This window comes from Phaethon lepturus, unplaced genomic scaffold, assembly GCF_000687285.1.
Source record: "Phaethon lepturus isolate BGI_N335 unplaced genomic scaffold, ASM68728v1 scaffold2300, whole genome shotgun sequence".
NCBI classification, from domain to species: domain Eukaryota; kingdom Metazoa; phylum Chordata; class Aves; order Phaethontiformes; family Phaethontidae; genus Phaethon; species Phaethon lepturus.
In genome coordinates, this window is record NW_010513848.1 from 46,377 (window position 1) to 64,904 (window position 18,528).

The 18,528-nt window shown below is 38.9% G+C and overlaps 2 protein-coding genes across 5 annotated transcripts in view; one reads left to right on the forward strand and one right to left on the reverse strand.

The window, feature by feature from the left end:
• The window catches only part of ASAP2 (ArfGAP with SH3 domain, ankyrin repeat and PH domain 2), a gene marked incomplete at its 5' end in the record, with an annotated part of 54,589 nt that extends 45,086 nt beyond the window's left edge, over window positions 1-9,503 (forward strand). The window contains 4 exons of the mRNA XM_010291068.1: window positions 1,464-1,531; window positions 3,206-3,315; window positions 7,931-8,053; window positions 9,011-9,503. Of these exons, the coding sequence (XP_010289370.1) occupies window positions 1,464-1,531; window positions 3,206-3,315; window positions 7,931-8,053; window positions 9,011-9,085 (376 nt within the window). The remainder of the gene's footprint in view (window positions 1-1,463; window positions 1,532-3,205; window positions 3,316-7,930; window positions 8,054-9,010) is intronic.
• Window positions 9,504-11,942: 2,439 nt separating this feature from the next.
• ITGB1BP1 (integrin beta 1 binding protein 1) overlaps window positions 11,943-18,528 on the reverse strand; it is a 7,352-nt gene continuing 766 nt past the window's right edge. Inside the window, exons 2-6 of one of the 4 annotated variants that reach the window (XM_010291041.1) lie at window positions 18,231-18,309; window positions 17,391-17,527; window positions 16,098-16,190; window positions 13,066-13,215; window positions 11,943-12,324 (exon numbers count right to left, since the gene is read on the reverse strand). In XM_010291041.1, coding sequence (XP_010289343.1) covers window positions 12,253-12,324; window positions 13,066-13,215; window positions 16,098-16,190; window positions 17,391-17,527; window positions 18,231-18,309 — 531 coding nt within the window. In that variant the 3' untranslated portion in view covers window positions 11,943-12,252. Of the gene's footprint in view, window positions 12,325-13,065; window positions 13,216-16,097; window positions 16,215-17,390; window positions 17,528-18,230; window positions 18,310-18,528 lie in introns of all 4 variants that reach the window. The other 3 variants (XM_010291032.1, XM_010291057.1, XM_010291049.1) reach the window with 3 other exon arrangements.

Here is an 18,528-nt window from a genome sequence, read left to right on the forward strand (position 1 = left end):
TAATTTAATATTGTATGGCTTACAGAATAGCTACAGAATGCTTAGCCGTGATGGAAATAAGAAGCCACAAAGAATAATCCATTTCTAATCCTCATCTAATAACAAAGAAGAGATAATGGGATGTTATGTCTGATTGTGCCATTTATTGTTCACATGCTTTGCGTAGGTTCAGTTCCATTCAACATTTTCATTCATAGCAGGAGTAGAGAGACATGGAACAGAAAATAACATTTTTAAATTTGCAGGAAACAAAGTTAGGAAGGACAAGTGTACTGGAAAACAGAATTATATCCAAAGCGGCCTTGAGAAACTGGAGTAATAGTCAAGGGAGAAGAGGGGTATCATTCAGTAAGCAACACTTAGTGCTTAAGATCAACTACAAAAACGAAGGATGGAGAACAGCAGAGTATGGTTAAGCAAAAGTCCTTAAGAGAAGGATCTGCAAGGACGTAGTGAATCATAAATAAAAGTAAGTCAGACAATTCATGCTATTGTGGAAGACTCAGGGCAATAGTATGGTTTCATTATAGCCTGGAAACTACAGGAATTAATCCTTCCAATTGACTCAATATCCATAATGCCTCAGCTGGACTAAGTGTGTTCAGTTTTGGGTATTGCAGTAAAATAAATACACAAAATAGGGAGGTAGAAACCAGGAGACATCAATAAGGTAATGAAAAATCTAGAAAATATGACCTGTGAGAAAAGTTAAAAAAGTTAAAAAAGAAATTGTAGCATAGATACATGTCTTCAAATATGCACAAAGTGTTGGATTGTGCCATTCTTTTTTACATCTCATGACGTAAAAAAACTTCTCTAAAAAAGAAGAGTTTTACTTAAGTTGTGGCAGGAATAATTTAGTTAGACACTAGGAAGAGCTTTCCAAAAGTAATCCTAGGGAAATGTAATAGTAACTTGTCTGGGAAGTTTTTGGATTCTCTGACATTGAAAATTTGGCAGAGTACAGCCTATACAAATGTAGGTAGTTATAAGATACAGGGATATGTATGTGTATATATGAGATAAATAATACACATGGTAGATCCTTTGTGAACGAGAGAGGTAAACAATGCTCCATTTCTAGTCCTTCAATTGCACATACCATACTAAGTACAAGGGAGAAGTAACTTGCTGAAGCTTGCTATGATGTAGAGACTGATACGGATACATAATTTTAACAAAGAGTATTAAAATAGCAGTGAAAGGAACTTCAGAACGTAGGAGAAGAAAATCTGCTCTACACAAATTGCAGTAATTGAGCCTATATTATTCTTCTGCCTTACATTTTTAAATTAAGTACAACTTGTGATTGGTGTAATCAAAAATATGGAAGCAAAGTAGTATTTTTAAAAGCAAAACAGCTGTCACTGGAATATACTGAAGACATGACAAGAATTTTGTATTGCTGTGGTTCAAGTTCTTGTTTGTTTCTTAAATGGATGAATTTCTAACTTTCCACACAGGACTGAGAAGTCATCTGGTGTAACTAACAAAGGGCAGCCCAGAGGACTTGGGTCTCTACAACAAACTAGTAAGTGTGGTTTAGAGATTTATTTTATTCTAATTAAGCTATCATTATAACAGCCTACGGGAGAGTGGGGGGTGTTTTTTTTTTTTTCATTTACCTTACACATTTAAATACAGTCAGTACCAGTATTCTTGTTGTTTCTCTTCTTGATTGTGTAGCCCCAGATGCCTCAAGCTCTTCAGCATGAACAGAGTTATGGGCCAATTAATGTAAACAATGGGGCCAATGTAATTAGAAACAGAAGCACAGAATGGTTGAAGTTGTGAGGGACGTCCTGGAGGTTATCTGGCCCAACCTCCTCCTCAAGCAGGGCCACCCAGAGCCAGTTGCCCAAGACGATGTCTAGATGGCTTTTGAGCATCTCCAAGGATGAAGACTCCATAGCCTTACTGGGCAACCTGTACCAGTGCTTAGTCACCCTCACAGTAACAAAGTGTTTCGTGATGTTCAGATGGCATCTCCTGTGTTTCAGTTTGTGCCCATTGACTCTGGTCCTGCTTTCCAGCTGGATGGCTACCAGCGTATATTGGTGCATGGGCTTGTTCGTCCCCAGGTGCAGGACTTGGCACTTCCTTGTAGATTTTCCCCTGGTCTCTGGGACCTAGGACTCCTGAAGACTGGTCTTGCTAGTAAAGCAAGGCGGCTTTCAGTACCTCAGCCTTCTCCATGTCCTGTGTAACCAGATCCTCATCTCGTTGAGCAATGGGCACTATTGGGTTTCCCTAATTTTCCTTTTGTTACCTATGTATTTACAGAAGCCCTTCTTGTGTCTTTGACATCCCTTGCCAGATTCAGTTCCAGTTGGACTTCTGCTTCCCTAACCTCACCTAAACCCCGCTTAAAGGTTGCATTATGAAAACTTTAGTTAGTTTATTCTCTTGTTTGCGTGTGTCATAAACAAGGTAACAGATACGCATTTCAGAATAGGAAAACTGTGTTTCTAGTTCGAAACTAAAGCTCATGTGGTGTCACTTTTAATTAAATTGCAAATTGGTATTTCTCTTTTCATGATAATAAACGGAACTCATTACTCAGCTCATTATTCATTCTGCTTTTTTCATTGCTCAAAGTATCTACTACTTGGGACATCACAATAATGTCATCTCAATAAAATGTCCGAAGTAAAGTTTGTGTGGATTCTGTGGTGGTGGTAGTGGAATTTCTCCTACCCTGTTTCCGCTTCCACTATATATATTATGATCATTGGTTCTTACTGTGATTCTTTTTTATTTCCCCTTGACATACCCAAGAGGAATTTGCTAATGACTATCTACTGTCTGTGTTAGGAGTCTCCTGTGAAGGATGTAGCATCTATCAAGATGGTCTTTACTAGGAAAGAAAGGTTCTAAAAGCACACAGTCTGTAGTTAACAAATGGGGAAACGGGATATTTGGTTCTGCTCTCATCTATTTTACAGGGTTTTTTCTCTTTTAGCATATCTGCAGTATTAAAGGTCTTAGGTAATTGTCTTTGGGAAAAGAGGCCTTTTTGGTAAGGAAAAGAAAAATTCTGTTCAGTTATTTAGAAAGAACCATTAAAAATGAGATACTAATGGGATATAAAATTATTTCTGTCCTTTAAAGAATAATCAATTTGGCTTCCATTTGTATCATCACTTTTTTTTTTTTTTTTTTTTAAAGCATGCCAAAAATTTACTTGTTTTACTTACCTTACCAGCAGGAGAGTCGTCTTCTGTATGTGAAATGCCAGTAACACAAACTGGTTCTACAACAAACACTTTGGCACAAATCCAGCCACCAGCACCAATGCCAAGGAAATCACAAATAGTAAGTTGACAGTCTGGGTTTTGGTTTTATTAAATCTTCCACACTCTATCAAACATGCTGTTGACATAATAGTGTATCCTGTTACAGAGAAAATGTGAGAATCATGAAAAATACAAAGCCTGTATCCTGTGTTAAATATGTGCAAGACTGGTACTAAATGTTTATGAAAACTTTGCTTTTCTTGCATTTCCTATATGACAGTATGTGATTTTAAATTTAAAAAAAAAACCCAAAACCAAAATAAACCACCAACAAAACCAAAAAAGAAACCAAAGAAAAGCATGGATTCTTTGCTTGTGTCCAAATGTGACCGACACAATCCACAGAATATATGGTTTGACTTATTGTAGGTAGGCAAGCTTGAAAAGTGAGTCACTTGTGGGTGAGTTTTGTGAGTCACTTGTAAATGATACGTAACTTCATTCTTAAACTTCAGTGAAGTAAGTAATAAGGGAGCTTTTGTGCTTAATTTTATAACGGAAGTAAATATACTCATAGTTGTTCACATAAGTAGGCCAAACGGCTTCAGACAAAACTAGTAAGAGTCAAGCTCACAACAAAAGAAACTGATTCTTTGTGCAGTTGGTTCTCTTTGCATCTCTTTGTCATGCATTCAGTGAGTGATGGGAGAGAAATCTCTTGGTAAGTATACCAGAGGTGGTTGAAAGGTGGAGGGGAAGGCTCTAAGTGTCATGCTGGAAGTATTGTGTATTACTCTTCTACACCCTCCCCCAGCCTTACCGTGACCGTTAGAAAAGAGATACTGGTTTTAGATAGACTCTTGATCCGATTGTGTGGCCTTTTTATACTCTTCTTTATTATTTATAATCTAGGACCATGAATGGTAACACACTTATTAGTGTCAATACCTGTATTCTTATACTGGTGTACGTAAAGGAATGTATTTCCAGATGTCAGCTGACCATTACGTTATGCGTAGTTCACATAGGTCTTTGGTCCTTGCTCCAATTCTATGTTGCTCTCTTGTGTGATAGACTTAAAACATCCATGTGCCTGATCATGACAGTATTTCTCTACAGTATCCAAGTAACAATATAGAGTCCATACTTTCTGAGATGCTGTACGTGACGAGGTCTGGGTTGTTTCATGCTTTACATTCTGTGTGGGAGTGTAGTTCAGTAGGTAAGTAAAACTGAGAGGTAGAAAACATGCTGTTCCAGGCTCTGCAATTGTCTTTTTAATGGGCTGTAATGAAAAGATGCACCTTCTTCAGTCCTCTGTCTCTCTCCCTTCATCCATTTTTCCTTAACCATGTCTACTGAAATAGTAACTCTCCAGGAGAGACTTCAGTGTGTTTGTGTGCATAGCCTTGCACATTTGACTTGAACTCTTAGAACTCCTGTTAGCTGTTTCTCATCTGATAATGCTGAAAAGCCACAGAGACATCTGGAGTTCATCTTGCATTATTAGGGAGTATAAAATCTTCTGTTTTCTTGCCTCTCCCACTCTTGTTCAACCAAGTTACTGGATGCAAGTCTGTCTTGCATCAAAATAACTTTCATGTTTTAGGCCATAATAAAATTAAATGTTCTGATTGGTGTAAAATAGACCATCTATTCCTTTTGCTTACATGCACTGAGAGAATTGCCATAATTTTAAAAAAGGTAGCAAGGAGGACCCTGGGAACTACCAATCCGTCAGCCTCACCTCTGTGCCTGGGAAGATCCTGGAGCAGATACTCCTGGAGGCTATGCTAAGGCACATGGAGGACAGGGAGGTGATTCAAGACAGCCAGCATGGCTTTACCAAGGGCAAGTCCAGCCTGACCGACCTAGTGGCCTTCTGTGATAGAGTGAGCATATCAGTGGACAAGGGAAGAGCTACTGATGTTGTCTATCTGGACTTCTGTAAGGCCTTTGACATGGTCCCCCACAACATTGTCTCTAATTTGGAGAGAGATGGACTTGGTGGGTGGACTGTTTGGTAGATGAGGAATTGGATGGTCACACCCATCTAACGTTGGATAGATGGGGACACACTTTTTAGCAGGGCCTGTTGCAATAGGACAAGGGGTAATGGTTTTAAACTAAAAGAGGGCAGATTTCAACTAGATCGAAGGAAGACTTTTTTTACCATGAGGATGGTGAAACACTGGCCCAGGTTGCCCAGAGAGGTGGCAGATGCCCCATCCCTGGAAACATCCCAGGTCAGGTTGGATGGGGCTCTGAGCAACCTGATCTTGTTGAAGATGTCCCTGCTTATTGCAGGGGGGGTTGGACTAGATGACTTTTAAAGGTCGCTTCCAACCCAAAGATTCTATGATTCTATGATATTTTGTGAAGCTGTTGGACCCTGATCACAGTCTCTGTTGTGTGTCCTGGGATTCAGGTGTGAGCGCTGGCCACATCCTTTCAACACATCTGTTGGTTCTGAAACAACTCCTTACCTGGCTTTCTGTATAAATTAAAGTTGTGGTAGCTTCTCTATCTTGTTCTCTCCTTTTTTGTTTTATAGGACAAATTGCTTTAGTTATGAGTGAAAGGGCTATCCTGGCCAGTTTCTAGGAACAGTCAGTGTCTCCACTGTTTAATGTTAATTGCACATAATATGAAGAACAAATCTGACTCTCCACATGTCTCTAGTGCTTCAGTAGGGTGAATTTTGTGAGACAGAAAATCAGCTGAATGATTTTCTTCTGTCATAGGACAGGGAAGTAAGGGAAACCTGGCTCAGGGAGTGTGTGCTATTTAAGGTGCTTTAGCTAAATCAATCTAGCTATAGCATCTTAGCTGAGATTTAGTCAAGGGTCGCTCAGCTAAAGAGCTTTAGCTGTATCAGTCTAGCTAAAGAGCTTTGGCTAAATCACTCCATTTAGCCTTATACTCCAGCCTTGTTTGCTAAGTCTCTACCGTGCCAGAGAATCCAAAGGCCAGCCCAGATTTAGGAAGTGATTGCAGAAGTGCTCCATGAGTAAAGAAAAAAGAGGACTAATTGTAGGTGCACATGTAGCCAGTGGCTTATATCCTGTAGAGTGCATTTGCCCAACAGCCTATTTTTTAGATGGAAATTCCTGATGCATTTTTTCAATTTTTGAATGTATAATTTAGATTTTTGAAACCATATTATAGATACGTGGGAAACCTTCCTTGGAAGATTTTAGTCTTCTGGGAATGGGATCTATTTTAATTTCCTTGCCTTCTAAAGAACAAGAAATACCTGTAACTACTGCACTTTGAAGTTAGTAATTATATCACTGTTGTATTGATGTGAAGCTTTTCCCTCTTGACCTAAAAGGTGGTTGTAGTTTAAACTGTAACTTGACTGAGATGGCACATCTGGCAAAATTGCTATGATGCAGTGCAACTCACAGAGGTGTGCCCCAGAGACAGAGCCTAAGGGTATGCCTGGTCTGGGCAGGTCAGGTGTTTTTGTACTAAAATGCAAATGGATGCTTAGAGATGAGCATAATGATTGTGCTACTCCCTCCTTCCACAGCCACATCCCCCTTTTGCTGCATGGCGCTCGGCTCTTGACAAAATGGCACGTTAAGATGCTGTCAGGCAGTACTGTCCACAGCAGAGCATTTTGCTGGTGGAGGGAAGTAGACTTGTGAATTGAATCTCTTCTCCCCCTAGAAGCTTCCTGCTCCATGGCCTACCTAACTAGAGATTTGGACCAGTCCCCGGGGGAGTGCAGGATAGTAATAAGATACTCTTTTCCTTGCCCCATCTGGAGCCTCTGTCCCAAACACTCACTGCATTAACAGGCATCTCTTGCCCTAAATGGCGCTTTAAGCTTGGCTCTGGCACCTTAACGTAGAAAGGAGAGATTTTTTGCTTGCCCCCTCAGTTGGGCAAACTGAGGAAAAGGATGAATTAATGGTGGAAAGCGTATACTCTGCCTCCAGGGTCCTGTGCCTCTTCACTCCTTGCATGGAAACATTATGTAGCATTAGTGTTGGTCTGCAACAGAGAATGAGGAGGCTGAAAACAAATGCAGCAGCAGGCCAGGTTGCACAGAGAGAGGCGTGAGATTAGGATGGTGGATACTGTGATACCAAAGCAGAACAATTTCTGCATCACTTCAAATAGAACACAACTAGGATTGGAGTGCCACTGTGATATTGGAATATTGCAACTCCTAAACTGTCCTGTTGGAAGTGTTGACTGAAGCACCCCTGTGGCTTGCAGTTCTCAAAGCACTACAGAGGCAGAGGACATCTCAGAGGGTTTGTACGCTGCTGAAATGGGTTTAGCAAATTAAAAAGGGGTGTATTGGCAGGTGGCTCAGGCCTCTTTTTGACAATGCTGCTGTTACACTTGCTGCGTAGCACTTGATCTTGATTACCTCATCTTCTGAATAAATCGTATTTCCTGCAGTGATACAGAGCTCTGAAGACAGGCTTGGATGAGCCAAAATGGAAGACTGCTCAGGGAAGCCTGGCCCATGTTGGTGGCACATTGGTTCTGAAAGCCTTTGGATGCTGCCAAATTCAGCCTGGAGCATAAGCACACAGCATAAAAGATGTAACTGAACTCTAACTTATGAAAAATAACAGTTGGAAGCAGTTCTGAAGCTTTCTTTAGATGAACTCCAAGTCTATTCTGGCTCTTACAAGCTATATTATTAACATTTGCTTATTTTTATATTTCAGTCAAAAACTAAGCCCAAGAGAGTAAAAGCTATTTACAACTGTGTAGCAGATAACCCCGATGAGCTGACTTTTTCAGAGGGAGATATTATTGTAGTCGATGGTGAAGAAGATCAGGAGTGGTGGGTGAGTAGTTGGTATTTTCCATCAACATACTTTGAAAGAAATAAATGAAATCTAGAGGTTGACATTGACTTCAGAACCTGCTGGGTTTCCAAGTAACAGGAAAAATTTCACCTCATGGAAACCTGATTTAGAAATTTATTTTGTTCAAAAATAAAACTTCAGGTAAGTTTTTTGGCTTTTCTCATTCAAATTTAAAAAAAAAAAATCTGATTAGGAGGGTTCACAATATACAGGGGACACGGTCTGTTTGATTCAGGAAATTCTTGGAGAGTGTCAGCAGTTTAAGAGTCTGCTACTATTACATCTTCCTTGAAGATGCTGTGTAGTGGGCCTCAGAAGACAGCCTTGTATTGTCCTAATTCTTCAGCTGACTGAGATTGAGAAATGGTCTGTTCTATGAGCTGGGAAACCATCTTAACTATTTACACTCCAGAGCCTCATCAGCCAAAGCAAAGTCTTGGGATGCATGAAAACTCTTGCCTTACTCTGTTAGCTAGCGAAGAATAGAACTTCAGATTGCATCTAAATTGACAATAACACTGTATAAACACAAACAGATTCATGTAAGACCCAAAACTGTTGAAGCTTGATCCATCCTTTTATCTTTCAGTGATTGTTAAGCAGAGGCAACTTAACAGAGGCAGAATATGGGCTGCCAGGCATTGCAGAATGTGCTGAAATGATGTAGCAGTGGTACTGCATTAAGAGGTGTTACTTTCAAAGAACTGGATAAAAGAGAATGTGCAAAAAAATGTTTATAGCTGAATAAGAAGGGCATCTTGTCAGACTGAATTTTCTGATAATGTTTCCTGTTCGCAAAAGAAAAAGAACACTGCTGCAGAAAAGATGTAGGGAGAGGCTTGTTGTACTACAAGGCAGGAAGGTCACTGGTATTCATTTTGCTGATACTGAAATGCCTTTTTGAGATTAACTTGAAAAATATCTGTACTCTTTCAGATTGGTCATATTGATGGAGATCCCAGTCGGAAAGGAGCTTTCCCTGTATCATTTGTGCACTTTATTGTTGACTAAATTGCTACTGATAAGTGGAGATATTTCTCATTTCCAGCGGTCACAGAAATAAGTTTTGCTCTATTTCATTTCATCTACCTATCTGCAGACACCTTGCCAGAGCACTGCCCAAATCCTAGGTACTGTAGCTTACTTTTTTATTGCCATCATTCTGATTTTGTGACTTTAAAAACTTTTTTCTATGTGAAAATTTCTCATAAGCAGTTTACACTTTAAAAAAAAAACACAAAAAACTCTTCCTGTATTTTTCAAGGTGAACTGAAAAGCTTTAACAATCAAAATCCATATGAGAGTGTGAACATCACAACATTATGAATGTTCTTTTCATTCAATTCACTGTAATTTTATTCTTCCTTTTGTAACATGACAATACCACAGTTCACTGTTGCTTCCCCATCAAAGAAATTGTGTGCATCTAACAGGGCAGTGAATGTATCCAATTCTCGATGCCACTTGAAGTGTTGGAACCAAAACATGCAAGCTGCTGCATAGTTCTAAATTAGACTCATCCAGCATCTTGCTATACTGGCTGCCATCCAGGAAGTCAACAATTACAGATGATATTATTTTCATCGGGTGTCTTTGGCCAGGTAAAAGTGAAAAAGTATTTCAGTTTACCACAGGAGAAACCTCTTTCTTTCAGAATGGATGTAGATATTTGCTTAAAGTTTCTGAAATCTGTGTTAGTCGTTGAACTTTCTAGTTCTAATTTTGTGAGCTTGAGACTGTTTCATTTTTCTATGCTGCACGTGTGTAGAACCTGTTTTTTGAATGTTCTTTATGTATGTTACATCCATTTTGGTCATGTAATGTGACTACTGCTGGTTAACTAAACTATGGCAATATTAATGAGTTACTACGTTAACTCAAGGATATGAAAACTGCACTTCCTGAAATGTACTTAACTAAGATGATGGATTGCAGAGCATTTCTTACACTTGTCTCATTATAGTGTTTAGACTTTGTTTTTAAATTCTTGAATTTTCTTAAGTCATGCAGCAGTGTGTTCACAGACAGAACATACTTGGTGGAACGCTTAGGTAATTATCGTTGGTCAATAAGGTATCTGACACCTCACAAGTACACTACGTTATGTTCTGATTTATAAAAGTTCGTGTGCCACTACCTTGCAAACAATGATAGTTTGCTGACTCACTCTGTATTTATATAATATACCCACATATATGGTAGCTACACTGTTGTTAAATTTGTTTTACTAATTTGTGAACAAAGGCTAGGGCCATGGATAGTTCCCAGTTGGTTGATGGAAAACAAAACACCAACACTAATCTGACGTCATTTTGATGTTCGTATATTGTGAAATCGTACCAGGTTTTGCTTATGCTACAGGAAACAACTAATGGCATAGGATAAGAAAAAACTATGTCTAGGTCACATTGGCTTTGATCATGTTTTGTGAATATTGTATCTCTAGATTTATCAAGAGAACTTTCAATTTCTGACAAACGGTATTTAAATTGGGGACGGAATGGAAAATAGGCCACCACCATATATGCCTATTTGAGAAAAAAAAAATCACATTGCATTAGTGCTGGAAGAGCAACACTGATCTTGCCTTGTATCGCCTTTCCTAAATGGTACAGTTGGTTGGTAGCCTCTCGAATGTGTGGGTACAGCCAAGTATACACCTAAATTTCATTTTCCAGATGCTGTTGCTGCAGTATAAAAGGGGAACAAACTGGAATGTTTCAAGATATTTTTGTTGCAAGTTGAAGCAAATTAGTCCGTATGTAGTTCCCAGTAAAACGGTAGAGTAATAGTTTAGCACTACAGTTTTATCCACCTACTGATACGTTCAGTTTGCAACACTATTTTGTATGTTTCTATCCCTGATAGAGTCTAGAGAGTAAATGGGCATATTATTTTGCACAGATCTCCTAATGTACAGTATTTTTAACACAGAATCTTATAGTGTATGTAACAACTCATAAAGTTAACAATGATGCAAATTTTCCTTGAGTTCTGCTAGAAGAGGAATACACTTCAAAATGTCACCACCTTGTTCACTGGTCACTTGGAAACTACGAAACTTGTAGAATACAACTTAATAGCACTAACAGTGCAGACAGATAAAATCTTGAGGACCAATAAAAAGCAGCTAAGCAAAATTTATCCCTAGATTTTCCATGTTTCTCAAAGTTTGCTCCTCTGGCAGAGGAAGAAATTCCAGAGCCTGTAGATACCTATTTATAATATAAAATTAAGAATTTAAAGTCAAAAATTTTGGCATATTTCATACAACTTTTCAAAGGTGATTAAAAATAATAACTCAAAAAACTGTTAATAGACAGACTATTAGGTTGCTGTGTTAACTGTTTAAAAAGGAGCAAGTGACACTTAAAATGCAGCTTAGAATGCTATGAGATGTATAATATTCAATTCAGTTGTTTTTATTTTGTTTAGTTGCAGAGCAACTGTATATATTGTATAACCTAAAATCAACTCTTATTTTCAATGTCCTGGATGCAGTGATTTATAATTAGAGCATGATTAATAAATTTTACTCTTGTTAACCAGTCAAATGTCTGGAAAAATAAAACTACTTTTAAAATCACTTTGGCCACTTCTGTTACTCTGCATTGCTTAGGCAACATCGTTCGTTTCAATGTGTAAAATGAGAAATACAAACAAGTAGCACTTGAGCAAAAAAAAAATGTACATATTATGGATTTTTAGCGCAACGTAGAAACTGTGTAGACAGCTCACCTAAGATTAAATTAGAGGTGTAAAGCACCAAATGACTACCTGTTATCACTTTGCTCTTGGTGTTTTGTTCTAATATCTAGGTTAAGCAGAACTGAAGTCTGTATTAACAAATTCTTTTTCAGACAAAGAGATAGAAGTGTCACTTTTATTTTACACTTCTACAATACTGACATTAATATACAAAACCTGATTTAGGGAAAAAAAAGTCATGTTAAATATAAAATTCTGTACTGTCCTGGAAACTGATGGAATAATTTCTTCAAGTCACGTTAAGGCAATGACAAAGTACCATGTGCAAGGTTGCATGGCTCTTCTTTGCACAGCAAGTCTTTTCTAGGTTTGTGTGTAGCTATAGCCAGCCTGTGGTATCACAAAGGAGCCCCGTTTCCTCCTCACACAAAGGCCTCTTGTACTACACAGTCGTGTGCTGCTGAAGAAAATCAGGACTTCTCCGACATTAAAACTGAATCAAAGGCTGTAGATAACACTTTGCAAATAGCTTGTGCTTGTTCCTAAAAAAATCCAAACACGCACATTAACACTTTCTGAAGAACTTCTAAACGTCTCAAAACTCATTTAAAGCAGGATGGGACTTTTATCATTCTTTTGGCAGAGACATGCAAAATGGAGTAGCACAGGTGAGATTTAATTTGATTTCTGTGGTCTGCAATGACATGTGGGAAGCTGTTTTAAATGAGCTCTTTTGAAACAAGTCAGAGTTGTTAGCTTTCATCATAGCGTGACACTAGCATTCAGAAAGTCAGTTCATGTGTTCCCCCAGTGCTGCTGTGGGGCTGTGTCATACCATAATATCTTGACCATGAATTCTCCTACTCTTAAGAGGAGATCACTTCCCTTGCTTATAGATATGAATGCATGGTCTATTACCAGAGTTGTTACTGAATCCCTCTCTGCTCTGTCCGATCTCAAGAGGTTTGGTTTTGGCTTTGAAAATACAAATGGAGGCTTGTCCTTAGCAGTTGGGATAGCACTCTTTAGACTGGAAAGAGCTTTCTTAGGCCAGTTTTTCAGGACTGTAGGTATTTTTCCTCAAAGCTGATCAAATGCAGTCAGCAGGGCTTTTCTTCCCTCCTCAGCCAGGGCACATTTATACTCTTTTTAATTGATTTAACTGGTTTTAATTAATTAACTCTTCTGCCAAAGAGCCTTCACAAGGGCCTTGGGTTTTAGGATCTCTCTTTACAATCAAAATACTGATACCTAAATTAAATGCTGTAAACATAAACTCTTACCAAACTATTGCACTGATATACCCAGAGGCTGCATTCTTCAGAGGCTGCATCTGTTGTCTTCAAAGCCAGTAAACTTTTTCCTGCTCCCAGACCATCATCATAGCAGACCATCCGTACAATTAAATAGAGAGCATGCCTATGTAACACATCCTGAAACCATGTGGCAAATAAACGTTACTCTGGAACAGTGCAACAGCTATTTCAGTTTTCCACCTGTTTTGATTCTCTTTCTTATAAAAGAATACTTCAGATTTATTTCTGAGTAAGTATTCCTTGGTAAACGTACAATCTTTTAACTGAGTGTTTAATCAAGAGTTGAAAAAATAAGCGGTGGTTTAACACAATTCTAGCTTTAATTTTTGCTTCTATTTTAGAATTGCATTAATATGTGGACTACACTCCTGGCCATACTACAAAAGCACACATCAGTTTCCCACCTATTCTTGCTTGCCTGCTGTGAGCAGGATCAGTGGTACACTGTACCTGCCTCTGGCACAGAGGCAACTCAGAACAACTTTTTACTTTTCCAGTATTTTTCCAGACAATCCCCTGTCTCAGTTCCGGGAAGCATACACACAAGAAACTGTACCCAGAAGAGTGTATGGAGAAGGTTAGTTGCTTTGAGGTAGAGCAGGGTAGCCACGTGGCCATAGCCAGGCCATTTGTGGCCTGAGCCACAGCATGCATCCTGACTCTTGCAGTAGACCTAGTCTAGGAGCCCTCTACTATTCCCTGCAGTTGCAGGGTTTCACCATAGCCATTCCAAAAAGGGATCAGTTGATGTCATCCAGTAAGAGATCTCTGCAGACCTACCCCACACAAAGCCTTTCTTCTCAAGCCATCCTAGCCAACTGGTAATATTCATCTGGTTGATTCTAGTCATACCACAACTAGGGTCTTACGACTTCAAGACAGCTCTTTTTCTATGTTCGTGACATCAAACACCTCATCCCCATCAGTAGTTGAAGGGTCTAAAGAAAATCCACTTTGATACAGAAGCTGTAAAAATGAACAGTGAGCTTGATGCCTGCTATGAAACCCTTGAGGGAGAGCCCTCCACTAGAGCTCCTAAGATCACGTTGCTGAAAAACATCACTCACAATTATTCATACCATCATGAACTGTGTATGTCACGCCATCCCGAAGGCAGCTGGAGCCAATGTGGAACTTACTGCATCAGCCCCCAGTCTCTGCATGACAGGTGCCAAGATTTCTGTAACTTTTTCTGTAACTTGTATTTAGAGTTACTTGGCTTGGAACTCACTACAGTGCTAAGGTGCATGTTGATTGTCACTATTAGAGGGAGAACAGAATTCTTTAAAGTAGACCGTCCCCCTGTAAATTCATTTCCTTCCAGTATCTGGCTATGAGGGGATTCTGCAGTTCGGAAGAAAAACGAGATGGCAGATGGACAAATTGTGCCATACACATATATACATGTGTATCATGTACAAATACATACAAACAGAATGGGAAGAAGGCCAGAGCCTCAGCGTGACTTCTATAAATACTTTGCCTTCGGTTTCTAGTGGTTGCATCCACAAACAATGGAGTTATATATCTGTATGTATTTCAGTCACTGATGGAGTAACTTCTCAAATGTTGGCTGAAATACATGAGGAAAAATTTTGTATCCTACGGTCCATTCTCTTTGGCATCTGAAATAAATAGCTGCCCATTCACCTGCCAAGGTATCTACAAATCACAGAACTCTCGCCAGAATTCCCACAAATTCATAAAAGACTGAATTATTTGTATGAATGCAGAGAAAACCCTTCCTTCTTGGAACTCTATGAAAAGAGTTAGGTGGACTAACACGCTAAAGGACAAATTAAATGTCAACAGCGACAAAGATGCAAAAAGCCAGAACTTGGGAAACAGAATGCAATGCTATAAAATGCCAGTGCAAGCTAGCTTAATCACAGAAGGCTTTATCAGCTTGTGCATGCTTTTAGCCTGAAGCCAGAAGAACGATGGATAAAAGTCTTAAAATTACCTATTTGATCTTTATCAAAGTAAAAAGGAATTTAAATAATAGGGTAACCTATGTTCTTAATGAGAATTAAGAATTTAGGAGGACAGCAAAAACGGAACCCAAAAGAATTCAAAGTTTGAGTAACAACTACTACACTTCCTCCCATGCATTAGAAGCAAGTGTTTTATTTTCTGAAGAGACCAAAGGGAACTTTTTGCTTCTCTTCAGAGTATTCAGCTATTGAGCAATGCTCTTCACCGCCCTCATACTTGAGGCTTTTATGAACAGGCATTGCTGGGTTGTTGATAGGTCATGACTCCATAAGGCCAAGTATTTATGGTATCTGGGGCTCTGAGGGCAACCAGAAGGAAACCACATGGCAGCTATACAAAGGCAACAGGAGGGCCGTGGGGAAGAGACCGGATTTTTATTTTTAGCAAAAAAGCTACTTGAAGTGCACTAAAGGAAAATAAACCACATGGAGGAAATGATGCAAACAAAAAATAGGCTTGATCAATAAAGTGGAATCATGAGGCTTTAATGCTGGAGTGAACTCATACTCTTGGATTAGGAGTGCAAGGCTGGAACTTTAAAGAGGAAGACAACTCTGTTATTCTTGAAAAAAAAACATCCTTTGCTTTTTCCTCTCCACAGTAACATCAAGGGAATTGCATTACGAACTCAGGCTGAGGAACCTAGGGTCTTGGCCACCATAGTCAAGCTAATTTTCCATGTAAGAGAATGGCAGGACAGCCACAGAAAAAGGAAGATGTGCCCAAAGAGCATAAAGGCTTGCTTGCTGTTTGTCTGGTGCTCTTTCTCAAAAGGAATGGATTTTTGTCATAAATCCAACCAATCTAACCAGGAAAATACAGAGAGCCCTGAGCAGATATGACATGAAGCAGTGCTGCTGTGAGAGCTTGTCTGTTTGTTTGTTTGACTTTTGGTCAAAGCCAGCAGTGACATTTTGGTCACACAGATTGTCTATTGATTGGAGAAATAAATGAAAGCACCTTTCAGCTCTCACTGAAAAGACAGTTTGTTGTGAATCACTTACATACTGATCAGATGTTGAAACTTTAATGCCATACTTGGAAACTCCCATAATAAACTCCTCTTCACCTGGAACAAAAGGTAACTTTCCATCTTGCTTTGGAAGGAAACAAACAAAAGCCTTTAGTGCAGACAGAAGAACATTGAACAACGAAGATACATAATAGAAAATGTGTTTATCTGTACTTCAGTCTACTGGATCAGCAACATCACTAACCCTGCTCATGTCTTGCTGTGTGGAGTCTGCCTGCCACTCTTGCACTCATCCAATCCCTTAACTTTGCGTGAAATACATTCAGGGATGGTTCAGACTGGAGATTAGGAAGCATTTTTTTACCGAGAAGGTGGTCAAACACTGGAACAGGCTTCCTAGAGAGGCGGTTGATGCCCCAAGCCTGTCAGTGTTTAAGACGCAGTTGGACAATGCCCTTAATAACAGGCTTTAACTTTTGGTCAGCCCTGAAGTGGTCAGGCAGTTGGACTAGATGATCATTCTAAGTCCCTTCCAACTGAAATAGTCTAATCTAAATATTACATGATTCCAGAAAGGAATTTATCATCTCAGGGGGGAGTTTGGCCTTGTGGTCACATCAGATGGGCTGAAAAATAATGCATGCCCTGTCATGCTGCACTGACCCTGGGTGATCTATGTTCCACACTGGCAGCAATTGTTATTTGGCTGTAAAAATAGTTTTAGCATGTATTCAGATACTTGAAATGTCAAGTTGTTGTAAGATAAACAGACATTCTGTGCTCTTAAAGATACAAACAATCAGCTACTTAATGAAAACAACCAGTTTCGGCTTTTAGTACAAAAATAAGTGCCAGCAACCACAGTTTGGCAAGGATGACCCAAGTATTATTCAGGTTCTTTGGTCACAGGTTCGTAAGTGATTGTAAGCAGAAATTTGACATTTTCCTTAGCAGGAAAACTTCTACACTACCGGGGAAGTCTGGAGGAGATATTCTTTCCCAGCCACTAATCCTAACAGTGCTGAAGACAATATAAAAATTTCCATTGGGATACTTGTTCAGCAGTGACTCATGAAAAGGGCCTCTGCTCTGAGTCTGCTTCATCGTAATGGCTTTTTGGGTGCGTCTTCTCCAGTTACTTGAAAGGGTGGAATCAAGTGTAACAGCTTTTGAAATTCATAGCTTAATGTTCTTCAAAGTAAGCTACTTTATACCAGTAAGTCTAAAATTTGCAAAGGTGTCAGATCACATGATAATATGAAAGAATTACACCTAAGCTTAAGATGTTCTGACACCGTTGGTATTGTCTTTTGTACCCACTTACCTGTGCTACATCTATGTAATTGATCAAGTCCAATGGCCCTTCGAGACTTTTGCTCTCATTATACTTCAATTTTTCAATGGCACCAACATATTTAACTCTGAATTCTGCACACGTATCAGAATTACTATTGCTTTGTCCTGCAACAGAATAGAACAAAGCAATTCTGAAGAACTCCAGAACAATAATGCTATTCTAATTGGTGTCAATGGGGCTGACATTAAATTCTGTAATTTTTTCAGACCTTCATCAAATACTTAACCTTACCACAATATATTAACTCCTCTCTTTAATGAACTGTCCCGGGTTGATTCAGAACAGCCCTTGGTAAAGGCAACAGTTTCACATGAATCCATGATATGGCATTGTTTATACTAACTTAAATTTGGAATTAACCTTAAATCAGAAAACAGAAAAGCTGGTTCTACTTTTATATTCTTTTTTTTTTTTAATTAACTGTTTGATCCAAACAGTGATGCACTGTGATCTGGTGAGCAAGAACAACTAAAATCAAATCTTATTTCCATGATTTCAGTGCAAATATAAACTTATAAAAGCAGGAAACATAGATTCCAAAAGTTACACCAGATTTATGCTGTGTAACAGACTAGTATCACAACTAAGTTTTTCTTACTCTGACACTTTACTTCAAAAACAGTGACTTAATCCTAGACGCATCATTAATAATACTTTAGAAGCCTAGAGCTACGCATGCATTAGTCAACAGGCTGACAGATTCACTCACAATTATTAAAAATACCTATTTTAACCTTTTCCATTTTCTGCTTTTGTCTATGAACACATATAAAGTTAATCCTGCTCCATACAACTCTGATTACATACCTGAACTTTTCGTGGAGTCTGTATCTAGACTAGCCACAGTACTAGACCTGGAAAGTCCCCCAAGACTGGAATCTACAGACTAAAAAAAATAATTAGTATCACCAGAAAGTTACTGAGAACATATTAACAATTCACTTTTAGATGCCCTGCCTCAACTCTTTGTTAAACTAAACTAGTGTTTATGTTCTAATTACTTAAGCAGCACTGCAAAACGGGGAGAAAAAAACAATACCATCTGTTTCTTTCCTGAAGTTATCTTTCTGCCTCAGTGTAGATCAGACTGATATAAATTCAGCAG